Source organism: Pagrus major, chromosome 14, assembly GCF_040436345.1.
Source record: "Pagrus major chromosome 14, Pma_NU_1.0".
Classification (NCBI taxonomy): domain Eukaryota; kingdom Metazoa; phylum Chordata; class Actinopteri; order Spariformes; family Sparidae; genus Pagrus; species Pagrus major.
The window spans coordinates 969,990-991,985 of record NC_133228.1 but is presented as its reverse complement, the minus strand read 5'-3'; the positions used below and the strand labels follow the sequence as shown (position 1 = coordinate 991,985).

The window sequence follows — 21,996 nt, the reverse complement described above, 5'->3', positions numbered from 1 at the left end:
ATTACAGAAGTATTAAAATGTACTTGAAGTATCAAAAGTAAAAGTACTTGTTCTTCAGAAAAAAACAGATTATATATTATGATATTATCGTTAATGCTTTTGCATAAATACATATGTATCATTTTAGTGTTGCTGCTGCTTGAAGTGGAGCTAGTTTTAATTCCCTTAGTTAATTTAGTCCAAGGGATTGCAATCTAAGCGTCAGTCCCATCCAAAGGTTCGCAAAATAATTTTGAGATGATTGATGGGAGGGGAAAAAACCCCCCAGCTCTGATGCATACATCTTTTCTCTAATGTCAGATATTTTGTGAATGATTAGATAATTTGAACAGTTTTTGAAATTAAATATCTGAGAAGTTTAGAGGGTAAATGTCTCTTTGGTTGAACTAACAACTCACAGCACTCACAACAAGACATCTGAAACGTGACAATGAGCCAAAACTTCATGCTTCTTTTAATGTAAATGGCCACAAGACAAAAAAGCTGAAAATCACGGTTTTATCTTTTACAATGCTGAAAAGTTACCAGTAATTGCAGCTGCACATACATGTAGTGGGGTAAAAGGTAGAATATATCCCTCTGAAATGTAGTGGAGCCGAAGCATTCAGTTGCATAAGAATAAATTCAATTATTTTCCCACCACTGCCGACAGCACTTTTAACACCAAGCACAGGTGAGATACATGAAATAATAATGTAGTCCATATGTACCACGTTCCAGACGACAATAATCAAAAAAGAACGCTGTTGGAGCTTGCAAGATCAAAACCAGTTCTTATTAGCATGTTGATAAGGTAAAATTTAGATGAAGTACTTTATTTAAGGGTACATAGAAATGGTAGGAGCACTTACTGTAACTACCTTCCAGAGATGGAACCAGCAACCTCCCAGTTCCAAGCAAGACTATCCATTGAATAGTTTTAGTTGACTTTATTTGGACTAAAGAGGGGACATCACACAACTACTAAAATGTCAAGGATGGCCTCATGGACACAAGACAAGACTTACTTCCAACATAGTCCTTGAGGCAAACATGGCAAAACGCAAGAGTTGAGATCATACTTCCAACCCACATTACATATACTTTCATCAAAAGAATCAACGTTAGTCAAAATGAATAATACAACACATACAACCACAATGGTAATCTCACATTTCAAAGTTTCTCATAAGCCATGAGTTGACATTTTTCTAAATAGAAAAAAAAACATATTTTGCTTATCATTTTAATGTGTATTCCACCGCAGAGCATAACAATAGCCCATGTACTATCTGTAGTCTGGTGGGACACAGCATTTCCCTCTGAAGCTGAACTTAGTAGGTGTGTACTTGTAGGTCCTTGTCAGTCACATACAGTAGCACCAGACACCAAAGATAAAGCTAGCATCTTTGGGGGGACACTGAAGAAATGCTGTAGCAGTCTACAAAAGATCCAGCTGCTGTTAGGTCTTCTTGAGCCATCTAGTGGTGAATATGTCAAAATGCACCTGCAGCACTGAAATGTGACATGTGAACTGATACAGCTGATACAGTGTACTGTGGGCTAAAGTGTTACTTTAAGATCAGCTTGGTGTGTGAGCGGTGCTGTCGAAACTGCAGCATTTCTGTTTCCTGATGCGGAAGCAAGATAAATCAGAAATGTTTCACACACTGCACCATGTTCCCCTCAACCCACACAACAAGGAAGAGGCCTGAGTAACTATTCATGTTGCATTCATGTCTATAAGGAAAAATGACGTGTCAAAAACGCCCTGGTTGAAATTACTGCAGCTGGTATTCATGACCAGAACATACATCGGCCTATATTTTTTATGCCTGTTTCTATTGTTTGTTACTTTTTTCTAGCTTTTTAGTGTGTGCAATATTAATATCCTATGCACATTTTATAAAGTAGAATGACATTTTAGATATTGAGTTTGGATTTTTTTTTTTATTGAAAAGGATACAGAACATAATGTCAGGGTTTCCTAACTTTATTTTCCAGGGCCCTCCTGACAGAAAGGTAAGCCTATGCGTGTGTACATGAACAGTGCTTGGATAATTTTAATGAAAAACTCCACAAGAATTGGGTTTTTGCATGTACAGCATAGTTAAAATATACAGCTTAGTGGTCAGTCTCAAATGCATAGACGGCTGGGGCAGACTACAGCCTATGCCATGGCCTCAGTAGCCTATTTATAAAATTCTGATCGACTAAAGATAGCCATCAGGAGCAGCCAACATCAGAATTGTTCTCTATATTCCCAGGCGACCTGAATGCAGCATTGGGTAATTTACTGTAAACCGCTCAGCTCATTTACATAGAGAACAGGAAGTTTTTCATAATCGACATCAGCGTCAGCCCCGCTCTCACTGTTCTCTCACGGTGTTCTCACTGTGCTCTCACGGTGCTGTGCTCTCACGGTGCTCTCACTTCAGGCCGTCTGAAATGTTTTGTGATTGCTGGACGCGGATACTCTCTAGTAGACTAGTCTAGACTTGGACTGCTGGTGTGACTGTATACTTTCTTAAAAATGATCCTTCATCGAGCAGTTTTGGTGTTAATGTGTGTGTCGCTGTCGTCCACGGCGAGGATCTTATCATGGCCTCCTCTCAACTGCTCTCAACAGGTAAGCTGGCACCGCCTGACCACCGGGAGACGGCAGCAGAATGATTTTAGCTGTCGGGTCTTCTATGGAAACTAAAGAAGGTTTTGTTCAACACTGGAGAAAAAAATAGTTATCTTTTACTTAAAGGTTATGTGATATTAGTATAAATACTTGACCAACTATTAAACTACTAAACTATAGTTTCTGTAGCCGAACAGTTCAAGTCTGAATTCTTGGTCATCAGGCTATCACTAAATTATGCCTGACTTTAACTACTTTTTTTAAAATGTACTTTATCCTGTTGTTATTATTATTTGTTTTCAAACTGCAGTTAATATGTTGTATTCTAAACCATTAGGCCTATTTCCGCTGATAGGACAATATTGCTGGTAGGCTATAGCCTAATTATCTGTTTTTCTTGATATGGTAATGTCATGAATATGTCATAAATATGAAAATCACGTCACAAAAAGTTCAGCTGTAAGCCTAAGGATTTATTTTCTATATATATTTAAAACTAGAAAAATAGACAACAAAAAAACTCCATGTAATTTGTCACTCTGTAGTTATGTAGAGAGATATGACAACATACAGTCATTGTGACACAAAATCAGACTGGTTTTCCTGACTGAGATGTGATTTCCTGTAAGGTAGCGACACAAACTTTACTCTGTCCTCATTTCAGTAATAAAGGTCATAGTGTTAAATCTTACAGTGTAGCAAATAATTTGTAACAGACAGTGTGTTATATAAACATTTAATAACCTTTTTTATCCTATCAGCTAACCCTTTACAGCCTGCTGTAAACTTTCTTGTAGCCTATGTTTTGGTAAAATTATTTACTAATTTTAATACATAGTATGTGTACTATGTATTAAAATGAGAAAATGAGAAAAAATTCTCATTTTCTCATTCTCTCATTTTCTTTACTCTGTCCAGCCATACGCATTTTTTTTTTGTGTGTACACATATCTGTGTTCATGTTTCATAGGTGTGTAAAAGGCAATATTTGTGCAGCACCTTTCACACACAAAAGTGCTTTTCATTAAATTGTGTGAGGGCACTCAATCTTGCACTGTGAGAGAATCAACTCACTGCAATCAGGTGTGTGTAGCACTGATTGGCTGTGATTAAGCCCAGGTGAGGGGAGTCTTCATATACCCTGAGTCTCCAGTGCCCTGTGCTGACTCATTATCTCACCTTCAGAGGTAGTGAGAGGTTCTCCCTGTTGTCAGTGTGTCTGAAAACACCCAACTCAGAATTTTGTGTGTATATTTCCCAGTGAATAACTTGGTGCTGGAGAGTTTGCTGTGACTCCAGTCTTTTTGGTTATCAGAGGTCTCGCGGGCAGCCTTTGCCTTTCATTTCGAGTTTTCTGGGTCTCCTGGACAATTTTGGTTTTGAGTCAGGTGCTTGGCAGCGGTGGTTTAGTTAATCATTTTTGGTGCTTTATTTCTTTAAGGAAGCCTGTAGTGGCTCTTTACAATTTCGTTGTTTTGTTTCCCCCCCATTTCCAATCTATCGCTGCTGCGATTTTGTGGTTATCCCCCTGGGATAGCTTTGAGACACCCCTGGGTCTGCACCTGCGTCCAATATAGGCTACAATGTCAACTACAAACAACATTATTTTGTATGGCATAAAAACTAGAAAAAAATGTTATCGTACCATAAAAGTCTCCTGTCAACGTATTCTGTTTTTGTCTGTTGCAAGTACACTTTTATCCCGGAGTAGTTGACTTTACGAGAAAATTGCGCTGAAACTTGCTGCCTTTCAGTCATTTTAGTTTTTACACAAGGTGAATCTAAACAGGTCTATGAGGGGTGGATGATAAACATTAATTGAAAATAATTAATGATAAATTAAATACATTCATCCATCCATCGATTTTCTTCCACTTATCCGGGGTGGGGTTGCGGAGGCAGCAGGCTTAGAAGGCTATTCCGGACATCCTTCTCCCCAGCCACGCTTTCTAGCCCCTCCTGGGGGATCCCGAGGTGTTCCCAGGCCAGATGAGATATTTAATCCCTCCAGCACATGCTGGGTCTGCCCCAGGGTCTCCTCCCAGTTGGTCATGCCCGGTAAACCTCGAAGGGCAGCTGCCCAGGAGGCATCCTAACCTGAAGCCCAAACCACCTCAGATGGCTCCTTTTTGATGCAAAGGAAAAAACAGGACTAAAAAACGAACTAAGTAGTCTGTGCTAAACATGATTATTGTAGTGCATATTTCATCTGATTAGTGCAAACAACTAATTTATGGGAGAGGTTTTTTACAAACCATAAAGAATAATTAATGACCGCTCAAACGTTTAATTAAATCTAAATCTGGGTTTGGGGTAACTACGGGGTGACGCCACAAATGCAGTACAGTAATATATACTACTTTAAGCTGTAACAGAGTAATATTTCTAATAGGATGGTAATATTACAGTTTCTATGTCCAGCAACGCATTACCACCCAAAATTAGGTGTTTATTGATGTTTTCAAACAAATTTATCCACACCACTTCTGCCTACGCACCACTAAATATCCCCCACAGAAGCAGCCATTTTGATATGCTGAAAGGGCTGTGGAGTAACACTGTTTGAAAAAGGGTATTCTTCCATTGACATATAATCAAAATTACAGAATGGTCAAGTGCAATATCCAAATTGCAAAAAACTGCAATTTCTTCTTTTTTTTCAGTCCTGGAACATCATGATTAATGTTCTCCAGTACAATCAATGAACAACATATTTTTATAATGTCATAGATTTGTACAGTGACCCCTAAGGTTCATGGCAAGATTTATTTTTAGGACTACTTTTGCATTCCCTCGCAATATTTTTTCCGTTACCTCACAATACTTTTGTTTTCCCTCACAATACTTTTTTCCTTCCGTTCCCTCTGAGCCGCGTTATTATGGATCAAACACATCAACCTCCCCCTGTCTTCTACTGCTCCTGTCAGGGTCACTCATCCTCCGGAGCCGCTCTTCACCGTCAGAGTTTCTCTGGGCTTGTTGGGAAGTGTTTACAGGATGTCCGCTTCCACCGGGCTGCCCTGCTGCTGCTCCACCACCCAGTCTGTCTGCTCTACCTAATGAACCTAGAGACGCTGCAGCTGTGTTGCAACGGCTCACAATGCACCGCTGCAATGTGCAATGCACAATGCTGGCTGTTTTTTTTTTTTTTTCAAACCAACCACGAGAAAACCACAAGCACAACACATTAACAACACCAGACAACCATTGAACATACAGTTAGGAAATAGTATGCTAGCTAATTCTCTTTGTCTCTTTTGTGGTGTGATTCAACGGTAATTCATCATGGCCCACAACTCCCCCTCCCTCCCTCCATCTGGTTGCACACTTACTGCACCACCAGAATAAATATCCACTGAAGAAGAATCGTGTTTGTGAAATGTCAAAATGGCTGCAGAGTCAGACGTTCTTGAAATGGGTATACTTCCATTATAGGGCTGCATAAATAAAGTGCAATATCAATATTGCAAGAAGCTGCATTTTTTTTTTTTTTTGGTTAAAGGTAAAAGTTGTGTCTAAAAAGCATAAAAATGCCAATATACACTACCGTTCAAAAGTTTGGGGTCACTTGCAAATGTCCTTATTTTTGAAAGAAAAGCACTGTTTTTTTCAATGAAGATCACATTAAATGAATCAGAAATGCAGTCTAGACATTGTTAATGTGGTAAATGACTATTCTAGCTGGAAATGGCTGATTTTTAATGGAATATCTACATGGGTATACAGAGGCCCATTTCCAGCAACCATCACTCCTGTGTTCTAATGGTACATTGTTTTAGCTAATCGCGTTAAAAGGCTAATTGATGATTAGAAAACCCTTGTGCAGTTATGTTAGCACAGTTGAAAACTGCTGTGCTGATTAGAGAAGCTATAAAACTGGCCTTCCTTTGAGCTAGTTGAGTATCTGGAGCATCAGCATTTGTGGGTTCGATTATACTCTCAAAATGGCCAGAAAAAGAGAACTTTCTTCTGGAACTCGACAGTCTGTTCTTGTTCTGAGAAATGAAGGCTAATCCATGTGAGAAATTACCAAGAAACTGAAGATGTCCTACAATGGTGTGTACTACTCCCTTCAGAGAACAGCACAAACGGGCTCTAACCAGAATAGAAAGAGAAGTGGGAGGCCCTGGTGCACAACTAGGCAAGAGGACAAGTACATTAAAGTCTCTAGTTTGAGAAATAGACACCCCACAGGTCCTCAACTGGCAGCTTCATTAAATGGTACCCGCAAATCGCCAGTCTCAACGTCCACAGTGGAGAGGCGACTCTGGGATGCTGGCCTTTTAGGCAGTGTGGCAAAGAAAAAGCCATATCTGAGACTGGCCAATAAAAGGAAAAGATTAAGATGGGCAAAAGAACACAGACATTGGACAGAGGAAGATTCAGGAAGAAAAGTGTTATGGACAGACACAACTAAGTTTGAGGTGTTTGGATCACACAGAAGAACATTTGTGAGATGCAGAACAAGTGAAAAGATGCTGGAGGAGTGCCTGATGCCATCTGTCAAGCATGGTGGCGGTAATGTGATGGTCTGGGGCTGCTTTGGTGCTGGTAAAGTGGGAGATTTGTACAAGGTAAAAGGGATTTTGAATAAGGGAGGCTATCACTCCACTTTGCAATGCCATGCCATACCCTGTGGACAGCGCTTGATTGGAGCCAATTTCCTCAATGACCCAAAGCACACCTCCAAACTATGCAAGGACTATTTAGGGAAGAAGCAGTCAGCTGGTATTCTGTCTGTGATGGAGTGGCCAGCGCAGTCACCAGATCTCAACCCTATTGAGCTGTTGTGGGAGCAGCTTGACCGTATGGTACATAAGAAGTGCCCATCAAGCTAATCCAATTTGTGGGAGGTGCTTCAGGAAGCGTGGGGTGAAATTTCTTCTGATTACCTCAACAAATTGACAGCCAGAATGCCAAAGGTCTGCAAGGCTGTAATTGCTGCAAATGGAGAATTCTTTGACGAAAGCAAAATTTGAAGGACAAAATTATTATTTCAAATGAAAATCATTATTTCTAACCTCGTCAATGTCTTGACTATATTTTCTATTCATTTTGCAACTCATTTGATGAATAATGGAAAACATGAAATTGTCTGGGTGACCCCAAACTTTTGAACGGTAGTGTAAGCTGGCAATGTTAATACATGTGGGTACATAAATAGTCCAGATCTGTGCCCCAGAGGAAAGCTTTCATTAGGCTGTATAATATCGCCAATATTATAAAATAACTTTCAAATGAAAGTAGCCAGCAATATGTTATTCATTACATTTTTAAGTAACTTGCCCAACAGTGGTTGCAAGTCACAGGCACCTTGTAGCAGGCACGTTTCACACAGATGTAGATTTTGATGTTTTGTTTGAATGAATGTTTAATGATAATGTATTAAGGGTGTTTATGTTGTAATGTAAAACATTTTGTGTAATTGTGAATAGTTGGCAAAGTACAGTCCAGCTTATATTTGTAAGACTGATCATACTACAATTCTCATTTCTAATCTACTCCTTTTCTCTTGCCACAGGGTTTGATGTGTAGAGTCAGCATCAGTGAGTGAATTTTACTCTTCCTAATTGCTACTATTGTCATTTACTTGTTGCTAAGAAAGCAGAGTTTCTAACTCTCACAGATTACAGATTGAGGTTCTAAAGCAGGGGTTTCAAACTGCCCACCCCCCTCCATCTGACCTGATGTTAAAAATATTATGTAATCCAGCCAGCAAAATCATTTTTTTATTTAGTTATTGGTTTTTAGTTGTTACACACTAATTCAAACTACACCTTCATATGCAATTGAAATAAAACACAATTGTATTTTTAAAAAAAATGCAAGTTGACTTTTAATTTGAAGTAGACTCGTCACAGGAAATGCAATGTTTTCAGTTAGCACCGCTGCCATTTGTCAAAAATGCATTTACAGAGCAAAACAACAGTCATTTTCGGCATTTATAGACAGTGTACCAGGTGGAGTGTGCAGATGTGTCTGAGGTTGGGTGGCTGGCGGAGTAGGCTGATCAGTGTGAATCTTGATCTCTGGAGACGAGCGGAGAAGGCAGGATTGATACAAGGCAAAACAACAAGTAACACGAATAAATTCTCAATTAGAGATTCTCTAGAGCTGCGACCAAGTACCACTAGAACTGGCTAAATCATCTGGCAGGGAGCATGAGGTAACCGGGACTTTTCAGCAGACGCTGATTGTCAATGCGCTGCAGGTGAAAGTAGGCGTCAGCCGCGCCAGAGGAGATGTTACCCCGCCCAGCCACTCACAGCACCTCCAAAACACCACAAGCATGGAGAACACCAAAAACACAGAAAATCACTGCAAAAAGTCCAAACTACAACACAAACTGCTGTCTACATTTTTGTTTTATTATGTAACAATGGAAATAAAAACTACATTTTCTGAAATATTGCGCTTTCTTGAAGAACTTGAAAGCTGAAGTGGCTCTCCTACGAGATGACAACACCAGCTTTTGCCCCAAGCTAATTTGAGTTTGAGACCCCTGTTCTAAAGACTACACAATTAGTCAACAACTTGAAAAATACAGTGTATGTACCTAGCCTTAGAATTTAAACATTTTTATTCTACAAAATTCCAAGAAGTCAGTGTTCTACCCCAAATTAACTCAGTTGTGCACTGCGGAATACTTTCTTGCATTTGAATTAAGAAATAAATTAACAAACAAGACATGTTGTAAAGATGTGAATGACAGAATGTGCATAGAAAATTCAGATGTGATGTCAGGCTTCCCAGCTGTCACACACTCAGTGTGTGTGTGTGTGTGTGTGTGTGTGTGTGTGTGTGTGTGTGTGTGTGTGTGTGTGTGTGTGTGTGTGTGTGTGTGTGTGTGTGCGTGTGTGTGTGTGTGTGTGTGTGTGTGCATGCATGCATGCTTGTGTGTGCGTGTGTGTGTAGGTAACTGTATGGACAGTAAATCGCTGTATAAGAATAAGTACACTCCCAGCGGTCCAGAGGGGTTGCTGGTGACTGTGGACACCAGGCAAGATAAGACAGGACACCTGCAGCCTGTACTGGTCGCTCACTGGAAGATAAGGGATGATGGTAAGTCAGTCTGCTGTTTTATGCAAATAAATGCTGTCTTAAGTATTACATAAATGGAATGAGTAGTAGACAAGGAAAACTGAAATCATTTGTAAATTTCAGATGATGACTTTTGTTAAGCTGCACTTGAGGAGCTGTGAGACAGGAAGTGACCTCTGTCGTGTTTCTCCTCAGGCAGCATTTGTTACCTGGATGCCACTGAGTTACATGTTCTGGTGATGTCCACCAACCAGAACCTGTGTGCTCGATATTCTTTCAAAGAAAAACTCCCAATGAGAAGTCTATCAGGGGAAAAGGTGGGTGGCTCACAACAACTGAGATATTTAGGTAACGCTTTCATAGTGACATTATCAAATGTCATGGCCATTAGAATTTTTTACAGATGAGATTACTCAAAACTTCTTTGTTTCTCTGAATATGTCTATCAGGTATAATTATTTTCATTTTACCATACAGCTTTACCATGATTCCAGCCTTTTAGCGTCTGACAGGAATTTCTGTTGTACTCTGTATGACTTACAGCCATGTGCGTCGCAGCTATTATGTGAAGGTCAAATCCCAATTTTTCAAATTATTAGCATACTATTACCATGTTGAGAATGCATCAGTTGATCTCTTTTCAGACTGCTGTGTCAGTGCTTCATTATTAATTCCATATTGCTTCTTATTAAGAGAATGCCCAGATCAATGAATTTCCATATCATGTTGTAACTGCTACTTTGCACACACGAGCCTGCAGCTAAAATATTATTTAGTCACTGATGCCCTAATGCAAGATAGCTGAGATAAGGTTGGTCACACACGGTTGCACAATTTGATATCATCATGTTGGTGTTGTTCCTGAAACATCATAGTTAATGTTGCCCCAGGACCCTCATTGCAACTGACCAATCACATTTTTGTAATGTCATAGCCATGCAGTTGTAGTTTCCTAAACCTAACCAAACAGCGACAGGGAACTGAAAAGAAATGGAAAATTATATGTGCACTTAGGATAAAATAAAAAAGTGAACAGTAAAACACAATCAGGATACAAACCCCAGCTTCCTTAGTAAGAGTCCAATACTTACCCCACCAATCCACGACAGCTTGCTCCAAATGCTGACTTTGTTGCTCTTTTGTAAGGTGAAATGATGGTCCTTGAGCTACTTTAATTATGGTGTTCCAGGAACAACACCAACACAGTGATATCAGATAGATCCACAATGTCACCACAAAAAGGGAAGAGGAGAGTAATTGGGCAAATGAGATTACAGGAGAAGAAGAGAAAGAAAGGGATGTAATTAAGAGGTAAAGAAAGAACAAGGGATGAGGAAGTGGGGGGATGATGGCATCGCCTATTGGCCCAACACTAATGTAGGGGACTAATGAAAAAAAATGGAGGTAAGAAGGCAGAGAGGAGCTGTAGCTGTCAGCTTTTATTTTCTATTAATATCTTTAAACTAATAGTGTTACATTAGTTGATACAACCGGTCACCTGATATTTGTAATAATAATGATAATGTTTTCAAAGATGTGGGGCCAAATACTTCCGCTGGATAAAAGTATCGAACCACTTGTTAAAAGGCACCAGAATATCTACTCTGTTAAAAATCTGTCCTGGGGAGAACCCCCAGACCTCAGTTGGATTGTTCCACCTACTTTTTCAATACTTTCTATGCCCACGCATACAGCATTTTTGTGTTGGTATTTGCAGGATGTTTCTTTATGCCATGTAGATGTTGCTTATTGGGGGATGTGTTGCTTAAAGATAAACTAAACCCCAGAGGATTGGCTAAAGTGCCTCTACCCTGGAAATGAAAAAAATGTCTCAACGTGGGCAGGGCTGGCATAGGGTCGTAAGACAGGACTGTTCATTCTTTCATGCTGCCTCCGGCAGCTGCAGTTGTCCCATCCAGCCCCTCACCACCGCCACCACACTTACACACCTAATCACATAACACACACACACACATACACACCGCCATACTATTAGCTAGCATATTAGCGAGAGTTTGTGTGCCACAAAACAGGCTGGAAATCGTCCCATGGTCTACTTAAATATATTCACTGGTTTCACACTCACAAATGCTGAATCGTGGTCTCACATTGCAGTCATTAGCCCATTTCACACAGAGGCTCTGCATTATTGCTGCAGCGAATGCTCGCCATTTCTCCGCCCCTGTTCACACTGAACCAAGCAGCTCCGGCGTAAAGCCGCACCAGTGTTTCATTTCATACAGCACACCGGCACTGTGGATTCAAAAGAGGCATGACGGTACAGATCATGACGTTGAAATCTGTGTGTTTTTGTCAACGTGTTTCCCCTGTTTTCCATCTGTTAATCTAAACATGTACCCGCTGACTGTTTATAATCATATGGATGCTGTTATAATGTGTTGTGAGTGAGATCCTGACTCACCATGCATCATGGAAAGTACATTTTTTTTGCTCTAAATTATATAATTACATAATCACTAGGGCTGCAGCTATCTAATATTTTTAGAAACGAGTATTCTACCGATTATCCCATCGATTAATTGAGTAATCTAATAAAAAATTATTTCGCATTATTAAACAACAATACCAAATAATGCATAACGAAAATGACAGGCCTGTTAAATAGACCAAGCAGTTGGCTTTTATTCCTGAAAAAAACATACAGGTATTTATTCCAACCCCAACTCTTGCGTGAGGGAGAGTGAAAGAGATGAGATGAGTGTGTGTGTGTGTGGAAATGAGTTATTTGATGTAGGCTATTACTGTCTTGCAATTTAACACAAATTAGTTTCCACATCTTAACATGATATCTAGTCATACCGACATCAGGCTGCAGCCTCTACAAATACCATACATTCTAACTAGCGATGGTAGGCTACGTTAAATTAGCTAACATCAATGTTTACGTTACCTTGTGTCTGCGACGCTTGGTGAGCTGGTGTTAACAACTGGATGCTTTCGGTTCAGATGTTGAATCATTGATGACGTGCCGTTGTGGTACGCGAGTTCTGCTTTGCAGTAGACACATTGCACTTTGTTATCTTCTTTTTTAAGTGTGGAATGATCCCAAACTTTGGACATTCTCTGTCTTTTACAGACGGTTTCTTGGCTCTCCGCCATCGCGCCAACTCAATTCTGAACGTAGTGGTGTGTGTCCGCAATAACAGTCCGTGTGGAAAAATGATCCCTGAGCTAAGCAGGCCACATAATGCGGGTGATAGGAATTAAATGAAGCCTCGAGGCAGAGATTTTGCTTCGACCATTTTTTGTAATCGAATTATTCGAGTTACTCGAGTAATCGTTTCAGCTCTAATAATCACCATCAGTAAACAGGACGCTGTCTGACTCTCACTCACGGGGAGGGATGCTGTTTTCTGGGGGAAAGTTCACTGAAGTGTCGGTTGGAAGGGCTGACCGTTGCGTGATTTTTTCCAATACAAGTTTCCAGAGACAGTAACTACAACAACACAATAGGTCCACTATTGGAGTCATGGTGAGTTCAAGTTTTTTGCTCTGAATCACGTCACATAATCACCACCGTTCAACTGCGGGAGCCGTCTGGCTCTGCTGCCGGGGACAGACCCTGTTTTTCAGACAGAAATGTGATGAACAGTCGGTGGGACAGACAGGATGACAGAGGCTTTTCCACGTATAACTGCAGTATTGTTTTCCTCATATAAGTTGCAAAAGACACGACCAGTTACCACATTACTGTTGTTTGGTCCTGTAACGTTACTTTGTGGCTTGACGTGTGGGACATTTCTCTTTTATTTGATGAGTGAAGGATCTGTTTAGCTGTCAGCCTCCGGCTTATCCATTCACACAGATGACGTCTCGCCTCTGCTGTGGCTCAGGGCCAGATCGAAACTGTCCCCCCTCTCCGCATCTGTAACTTTCACACAGACGGCGATGTGGAGAAACGGCGCATGATTCCAGCACTGAAAGGGCAGTGTGACTGATGCTATTGACTTGGCAGCTTTCTCTCCTATAACTCCACTGCCATCACCTCCACGTAGTTAAGTGAAAATCAGTTCATAAACATGTAATGTGAACATGATGTTTTTATACACGTTTTATAGGAATGCCAATATGGTGTGAACGGATCACTGGTTTGCAGAGCAGAAACATTAACTGGCAACATTTTATCCTGGCTAATAGGCGGTTACTATAAACATTTTTATCTAACTAACGTTGCTCAGTCACTTGTTTGTTGATACTCCCCTCTCACAGGCTGCCGAATTGGGACGTTACTTTTATAGAAGGGGGTGGGGAGGGAGGGGTGGTTGGTGACAAAAGCTGTCCCTGCTTCAAGGATCCTCTAATAACAAGATTCAACTGCAATAGCCAGGTTTCAACTTGTAGAGGGCAGTCGCTATGCATATTTATAACACGATATGTAGAATTCAGATACTCCTAAATGTCAAGATATGGACCTGAATCAATCAACAACACTACTAAACAACCACATACATCAGTATTGGCCGGCGTATGTCCTCTCTGTGGCAACAGCTACAAACAGGATGTTGATAAGAGATGGAATTTAATTCCTGAATGAAACAGTTTACAATACACTGTAAGAAACCAGTGAAGAAAAGCTGAGATGCAGGCTGCTGCTTCTTAATACAGACCTGTTCAGTTCTTAAGCACACTTCCCTTAAACTGGATTAATGTTGTTTATTGGAATGCGCATGAAATGTGCAGCCGTATTATAACAGAAAGTATAAATATTAGATTAGACTCTGAAGCCGATGCTCAATATTAAATGCCGTAGATCTGTATCAGAGAGAAAAACCTGATTTGGACAATGGTTGCATAGCTCTACGTGAAACCGAGCAACAGTAGCAACAGTTTCTAATCAGTCAAAACAGTCAAGTCAAGTTTGATTCCCTGACAGACAACATTATTTTGTGTTTGCAGTGGTCATTCTCAGCTAACATGGTAGTGGTGGACCCCGGTCAGACATACCTGGTCTCTGTTTTTAACATTCCCAAACCAGAGTTGGGCCACAGCTGGTATGATGTCAGCACTAATGTCACCGTTCCTGGTAAGTTGAAGAGTTGTTTTTGATTGAGCAAATGAAACTGTCCCAGAAAGTGCCTCTTTATGCTCCTGTCACTGTTGGAGTTTAGTTCTATTTTATTGAATATATTTCTCTATTTGTGGTTAGTGAATTCTTTCTCATTACAGCTTAACCGTCTTATATGCCCATGAGATGATTCACGCAACTATTAGGCATTTATCTTCACTCAGAACAATGCTTTTTTAGGTGAAGTAAAACAAAACTAGGGAGAATTTGTGTCATCTTTACTTTGCTCATTTGTAGATCTTTGAGTCTTTGTGACGTTGATGAAATTCTGTTTCCCAGATTGTCGAGATCACACAATGCAGAGGACCCAGTTCTGCATAGATCGAGGTGTGTCCTTGTTATTCTTAGTCCAATAAAAGTAAGTGAATCATATAAACCATTTATAACATGTTGTCTTGTTGCTGTGCTGTAGGAAGTCTGTGGCAGTCTAACATCATCATCACTGCTGTCAGTGGCAGATCTGCCCTGGTTGTAAGCTTCAGTCCTGACAGACTCTGTGAGGAGTATATAGTTATTGTAAGCTGCTCCAATAACCAACATGTGGACCATACATATAAGGTAAGGTTACAACATGCTGGAGATTCCAAATGCTTGGTTATTTGAAGAATATTTGTGCTTACTTACATAGAAGATGAATGCATTTATCTTTTTCAGCAATTTGGTCCTAAACATGACTGTATGTGCTCATCACAACATCCTCTGTTTTGTACTGAAAACCTAGTTTTTACCCCAGTTTCTCTCTTGACTTCAGTGCAGGAAACTCTGTCCCGTTTCTCTGTGCAGTGGTTCTTCTGCCGATTTTTTAGAAAAAAAAACTTTTACATTTTATACTATTATACTTATATAAGGGGGTGATCAATGTAATTCACTTCACCTGTCAGCAGTTATAATGTGGTAAATCACCAGTCTATTATCACACCCTTAATGAAACACATGGCACCCTAACCCATTGTATTAGTCTTTTCCTTGGTATACCTAACCAAGTGTCAAAGTAAAGGGATAATGCAAAGCAAGTTCCAACAGAGGCACACACACCAGGTGCATTTCTGTAACAGGACAACAGTTATGTTGCAGGCATTTTGTTTTTAGCAACATCTCTCTATGTGATATCCTCCTTAAAAATTGACATGAATCCCAATTACTTTTTTGAGATTTGTTTTTTAAACAGACAGCTGTTCTTCTCAAATGTACAAAAACTGTCAGAAAATGTCATTTGAATTGGTAGACGTCTCGGTAAGTGCCTCATCTAAAAATATGCACGCAAAATAAACTCTCTTCTCCAGGCTAATCAGACGACCCTGAATGTAACTTTCAGCTTTGATAAATGGCCGAAATCCTGCTGCCAGTTTGATGCCGAGGTAAATCTACTCAACTCTATTCTGTTGAGTGATGTTAGTTCATCACTAAGCTTGTTTTTCTATTATCTACGATCATATCTGCCCTTAAAGTTAACATGACTTCATTCTTCACTGCAGATCAAACCTCTTTTCCCACAATGTGGTCAGGATTGTGCTCGTCAAAGGAGAACTCTTAATGTTTGTGATGGTATGTTGGTAGATACGAAGCATCAATATTATGGCTAAGGAGGAGAATGACTTGTTGATGTATCTGGTGATTACAGTGCAGCGTCAGAGTTAAGGAAATGTTTATGTAGATGGTGAATTGAAGTCACAATTTTTTTGCTACGCAAAGCACATGCAATAGACAAAAAAATCTTCACCAATTCCAAAAAATATTTTCGAAAAAAAACTATGGTGGGCCTGATGGTCAAAATACAATAACATTTCACAAACACAATGGCATTGTCATTGTATTTGTGTTATCTCAAATGTTGCGTTTTCTGAAATGTTGTGTTTGACCCTGAGGGCCAACGTAAAAAATGCTGCATAATGAGACAACACAACCAAATAAAGAAGACACAAGCAATTATGGAAGACACAACTAAATACAGACAGACAGAGACCTTTAATACAAGGTTCACTAACATTGGCATTTTTTCCCTTTAATTGCATTTAAATGTTCGAAAGAATTCCCTAAAATACTTATTCTGCTGCACAAATGCAGGGCTTTTTAAAGTACTAGATCATGGCCCATTCAAAATGTGCCTCTTCAGAACAGGTCGATTGCTTGGCCTCTGGTATTGCTGCTCTCAGCTTTCTCGAGAACTGCTTATCTAAACTTCACTGACTGCTAAGTTCATGAAAACGTTAAGAAAGATAAGACATTCTGATGTCCAAGGTGGAAATAATCTCAAATAAGTAGATTGTTGAACAAACATGAGCCCAAAGCGTGTATCAAGATGTGGTTTTTACAGTGATTATCAAAGTTTGAATTGTTTTTACATAATTTACATATGCACAATATCAACTTCAGGTATTTGTGTAAACAAAACAGTTAACAGTTTTAATCAAGTTATTAATAGTAATTTTATGTTGCCATGTAACATATAGTAAGCCACATTTGGACTGAAACTGACATCCATTGTGGGCTAAACATAGACCAAATCACACTAAATGTAGCCATATTGTCTAAAAAACAAAAAAAAAACAAAAGCAACATGGACGTTGAATCAACAAAGTTATTCAGTTTCAGCCACGGGGACCATTTGATTCTGTAAAAACACCTGCACTGCTTCTCAATAAACTGTGATCTTATTTCCACAGCAAGTCCAACACATGCCCCCATTGTCCCTCTGTACACATTTGTCGTCCCGGGAGTGGTGTTTTTGTGTGTAGTGATGGCACTTATTATGTGTGTCATCTGCAGAAAGCCAGGTCAGTCACATGTACATTTTCAGTTCTATCCATAATGAGTTCAATTTGTTTGAAATTACTTGTACTGTGCTAATGGCATCTTCTATGTGCTTAGGACAACCTGTTACTGCAGCACCTGTGGGAGGTGATGAACCATGGCAGCAGCAGCAGCTTAAACAAGCTCCCAAAGTTCTGATCATCTACTCCCAGGACCACCACCTCTACAGGGACATAGTGCTAAAACTTTGCGCCTTCCTCCAGACCAAGTGTGGCACTAAGGTGCTGGTGGACTTGCTGGACACCACCTCGGTTGGGATGGTGGGTCGCCTTCGATGGCTTGAGTGGCAACGGCAGCAGTTAAAAAACCCCTTGGACAAAATCCTGGTGCTGTGCTCACAAGGCGTCCAGGCAAAATGGAGGGCCATGTGCGGTCAAGGTCGGGTGACATTGAGGGAAGACGTTCTTTCCCCTACTGACGACATGCTCACTCCCTTTCTCAACCTCTTTCTACCAGATATGCACCAGGCAGGCATGTTGGGCAGGTACATGGTGGCTTACTTTGATGACATCAGCAGTGATCAAGATGTGCCATCAGTTTTTGACATTGGAGTCAAATACAAGTTGATGAAGCATTTTGAAGAGCTCTACTTCCGTATCCTAGACATTGAGAAGTATCAGCCAGGTCAGGTCAACCACATTGAGGGTATCGGTAGGGATGAATATTTCAGTTGTCCCTCAGGCAGAGCCCTGAAGAATGCCATCGAAACCTTCCAGGCCTACCAGTTGGAAAATCCTGATTGGTTTGAGAAGGAGTGTGTGGACAGTGAGGAGGACGTCACAATGGAGGCCAACGTGCTCATTGACCAGCTGCAGATCCCTCCAGTCATGGAGTGTGTACCTCTAATCCGAGATGGGCTTCCTGTCTACATCCATGAGGTAGAAATCAATAAAAACAGCAACAGTATTCACATCCTTACACCTGAACTGAATACAGAGTGTGAGCTGTCGTCAGTGGCAGAAGTTTCACCAGGGGTGAACCCTGTGTGCAAACATCAGTACTGTTCCAACCTAGATGAAATGTTGACAGATCAGATGTATCCTCACAGCCCCAGTCCAGAATCTGTCCATATAGTTGAGCCTGTTTTGAACAGGCTGCCACCAACAAGACAGAACTGGCTCTCCCTCAAGGAAGAACCCTTGGGTCAAATTCCCTGTGAGGACAATGAGGAGGATTCCCTACAAGCTATGATCCAACTCTCCACTCATTTTGACCAGAGAAGCTCAGCCCCCCAGAACTCCCTGGACTCAAACTCTCCAAATTCCTCAAGTGCCAGCAGGCAGAGTGAATATTTCGCTCCATCCAAAGTCAGCCAGTCTCAGCCCGTGGAGATGGAGGAGTATGAGGTTCTGGAGCCCAGTGAAAAGGGTCAGAGCAGTGGATCTGATCAAGGCTACATCTCCAAAATGTCCTCGCAGCACGAACCGCCTTTGAAAGAAGATCCACTTGTGGCTCTGAGAAGGCTGCAGGAGCAGCTGCTTCAGAGAAATCTCTGTTATTATGACATAAGCACTGAAGAAAACTGATGTTCATGTTCCAAAGTCCCAGCAATAAGTACTAAACCTTCACTGACTTCAACAAATGAAGCTCTGGCAAAAGTTCAGACAGGAAGACTACTCTTTCACATACTCAGTCCTTAGTTTATTTCTCACACCATCCCATCATTCACCTCCTCCTTATCCTATCATCTTGCTGCTGTCTTTTTAAAATATGATTGTCTCCTGCCTTTAGTTCATTCATGCTGCAGTTTTGTGTGCGCCCTCCACCTCCCCGTCTGGTCTTTGCAGATTCACCATCTTCATAGTTTCATCAGCCTATCTGTCTCAGAAGAGTCATCAACCAAGCAAGACTTTCTGACTCACAGTGCAGTGTGGGGCTTATATGTTACCTATCTGATGTTTGTTGAATATAAAAACCTACATATTATCAATATGTCATTTGATCAAAATTCAATTTTTGAATGGGTTGCAAATGTGTTGTATTCACTGTAAATACAAACTGTTGGATGGATGAATGGAATGATTGCTGAATGGATGTTGCACCTGGATTTGCCAAGATTGGGGCAAATTGGACTTCTTGGATGAAAGAAGAAATAATGGATTCATTTGCACTCAATTTTCTAAGAGACAGTGTCCAGTAATAGGAACTGCAGCTGAATGAACTTGCTCTTTCAGTTCATCACTCAGACATGAAGTTACAAGGCTGGATTACCAACCAGGCAAAGCAGCAACTGCCCAGGGATCCCAGAAGGTTGCAGACAGGTTGTATCAAACAAGTCCTATTAAAATGGGCCCAGAAAAGTCACCAGCTGTTATCAATCATAATCACTCAGAAGAAACTAAGAGGCTATGTTATGAAGAACTTTCTCTAATCACCAAAATTAATCGTTCAAGTTACTGTATGTATATGTATATATATATTTTTTTTTTGAGCCAGCCGATTTAGTCACATTTTCAAAAGACCTATAATAAAATCTGATTTAAAGCAAACTTCATGAATGTTTTTGTGACAAAGAAGCCATCACAGTTCCAGTGATTTCTCAAGCTCTAATTTTTCTGAGGACTACCATGATATACTGTACATTATCTTTACAATTGTATGTACATTTTTGACCACTGCTGTAGGCTACATCTCAAGTATGAAATAGCTGAAACCTCACCACGCAGAATTTATATAAACTATGATAATCTGGTCATGGGCACCGTCTCACTCTATCTACAAAATTAAGTTACGCTGTCTCCAAAAGAAGTCTGGACTAAATGGTCAAAGTCTGGAACCCATGGCTGGCTTTGGGTAATTGCTGCTTGGTGTGGATAAAAAAGAAGCTGGTCAGCCAAATTTTGTGATTGTTGGACATTGAATTAAAAAAGAAGCTTATACTTTTTGGTTCTGAGGGACTGATTACAGAATCGAAAGTTTACTGTTGATGTTTTTGTTTAAGGGTCAGTCACTTTCCTCTGAATGCAAAATAAATAATCACTTCACATAAGTACGTTCTTCAGCTTTATTTTAGGTTTCAACCACATCAAATTCTGTCTTAGAACTACAGTGGATACATTGGATTATATCAGTACAGATATTCACCACATAACTTAACAGTACAGGTAGAATCCTATCTGTAAACAACAGCAATGTTCTTCTGTAAACAAGTTTTCAGAAAAGGAACACCCATATAAGACAGAAGAGAGTTTAAATTGCACACATTGAGTTTTTCATTGCATGTTAATTGAAGGCTGAAAAAAGAAAACATTCGAATCTGTGTAGCACGATTAGCTCATTTTGAATATGTATGTCCATGAAAGCCTTTGGTGGTTTCAGTGTGGCTAAGCGCTGTGCTTGTTCATGCAGGGTAAAGGACGACTATACTGCAGTTTAAAGTTGAATGCAAACAGATGGTCCTGCTTGTGATTCAACTGTGTGATAAGCTTCATGTGCAAATCCAAATAAAGATTGATAGCGAGCCTTTCCAGCAGCCCAAGATACATATACAGAGGTTTAGTAGATTACTGGCACAAGGAAATACAAAAGAGTATAAAATATGATATCTTCAATACTTTGGCAATATACGATAAGCAATAAACAAACAGAAGCTGTTCTCAGTGCAACATAAGAAACAAAGCTAAGAGAACCACTTAAGTAGTCAACATGTCATATTGTGTGAATAGCAGCAGCTCTATGATCTGTAATCCAGAAAGGTAAAACATGAGAGCCACCTTCACAACAGCACCCTAATGTCTGCAACAAATCAAAAGGTAACTGAATCATTTCTCCATCCAAGATTCTATTTGATTTTTCAGAGTGAAAGTTCATTGTGGACCCTGTGAAAAGTATTTTGTCAAAATAATGTCAAGATCCTCATCTCATTGTCTACATCAGCAGATAGAGTATTTGTCATGGAGATACCTCAGTTGTCATTATATAACTTCATTCTAGTAAAAACAGGTAGTCTGGAAAACTGAGGAAGACTGGCATCACATGTGACTACTGTGGGGAACACTGGAGCAGTGAAACAGTGAGGATCAATATCAGACAATATCAGCTGTCTGTGAACAACAAACCAAAACCACTCACAGCATCCAGTGGGAAGAGGTCAAAGGTCATTGATCAAGAGTCAGTGGAGACAGGGGTTACCATCTCTCCCTTATATGACCATGTTCCACAATTAGGTCTCATGATGACACCTGAGCAAACTATCTGCTGAATAAGAGAATGAGATGTATTTGAAAGCTCTTACTTTTTCAGACTAATTATTATATGTTTTATTGTTCTAAATAGTAATACTCATTCCATCCATCCATTATCTTCCCCTTATCCAGGGTCGGGTCGCGGAGGCAGTAGGCTTAGAAGGGTATTCCAGACCTCCTTCTCCCCAGCAACACTTACCAGCTCCTTCTGGGGGATCCTGAGGCGTTCCCAGACCAGATGGGATATATATAGTCCCTCCAGCAAG

At 40.2% G+C, this 21,996-nt stretch overlaps 1 protein-coding gene across 2 annotated transcripts; it reads left to right on the top strand.

The window, feature by feature from the left end:
• Positions 1-2,341: 2,341 nt before the first annotated feature.
• On the top strand, positions 2,342-20,535 carry il17ra1a (interleukin 17 receptor A1a). 2 transcript variants are annotated; one of them, XM_073480325.1, is made up of 11 exons: positions 2,342-2,608; positions 8,130-8,154; positions 9,524-9,670; positions 9,845-9,966; positions 14,567-14,693; positions 15,015-15,062; positions 15,148-15,293; positions 16,019-16,093; positions 16,211-16,280; positions 17,399-17,509; positions 17,604-20,535. In XM_073480325.1, exons 1-11 carry the CDS (start codon positions 2,513-2,515, stop codon positions 19,070-19,072), a joined length of 2,436 nt encoding a protein of 811 aa, XP_073336426.1. In that variant the 5' UTR covers positions 2,342-2,512; the 3' UTR covers positions 19,073-20,535. The 2 variants fall into 2 exon arrangements, with proteins under 2 accessions (XP_073336426.1, XP_073336427.1); XM_073480326.1 differs by lacking the exon at positions 8,130-8,154 and having other exon boundaries at positions 2,505-2,608.
• The last annotated feature ends 1,461 nt before the right edge of the window (positions 20,536-21,996 follow it).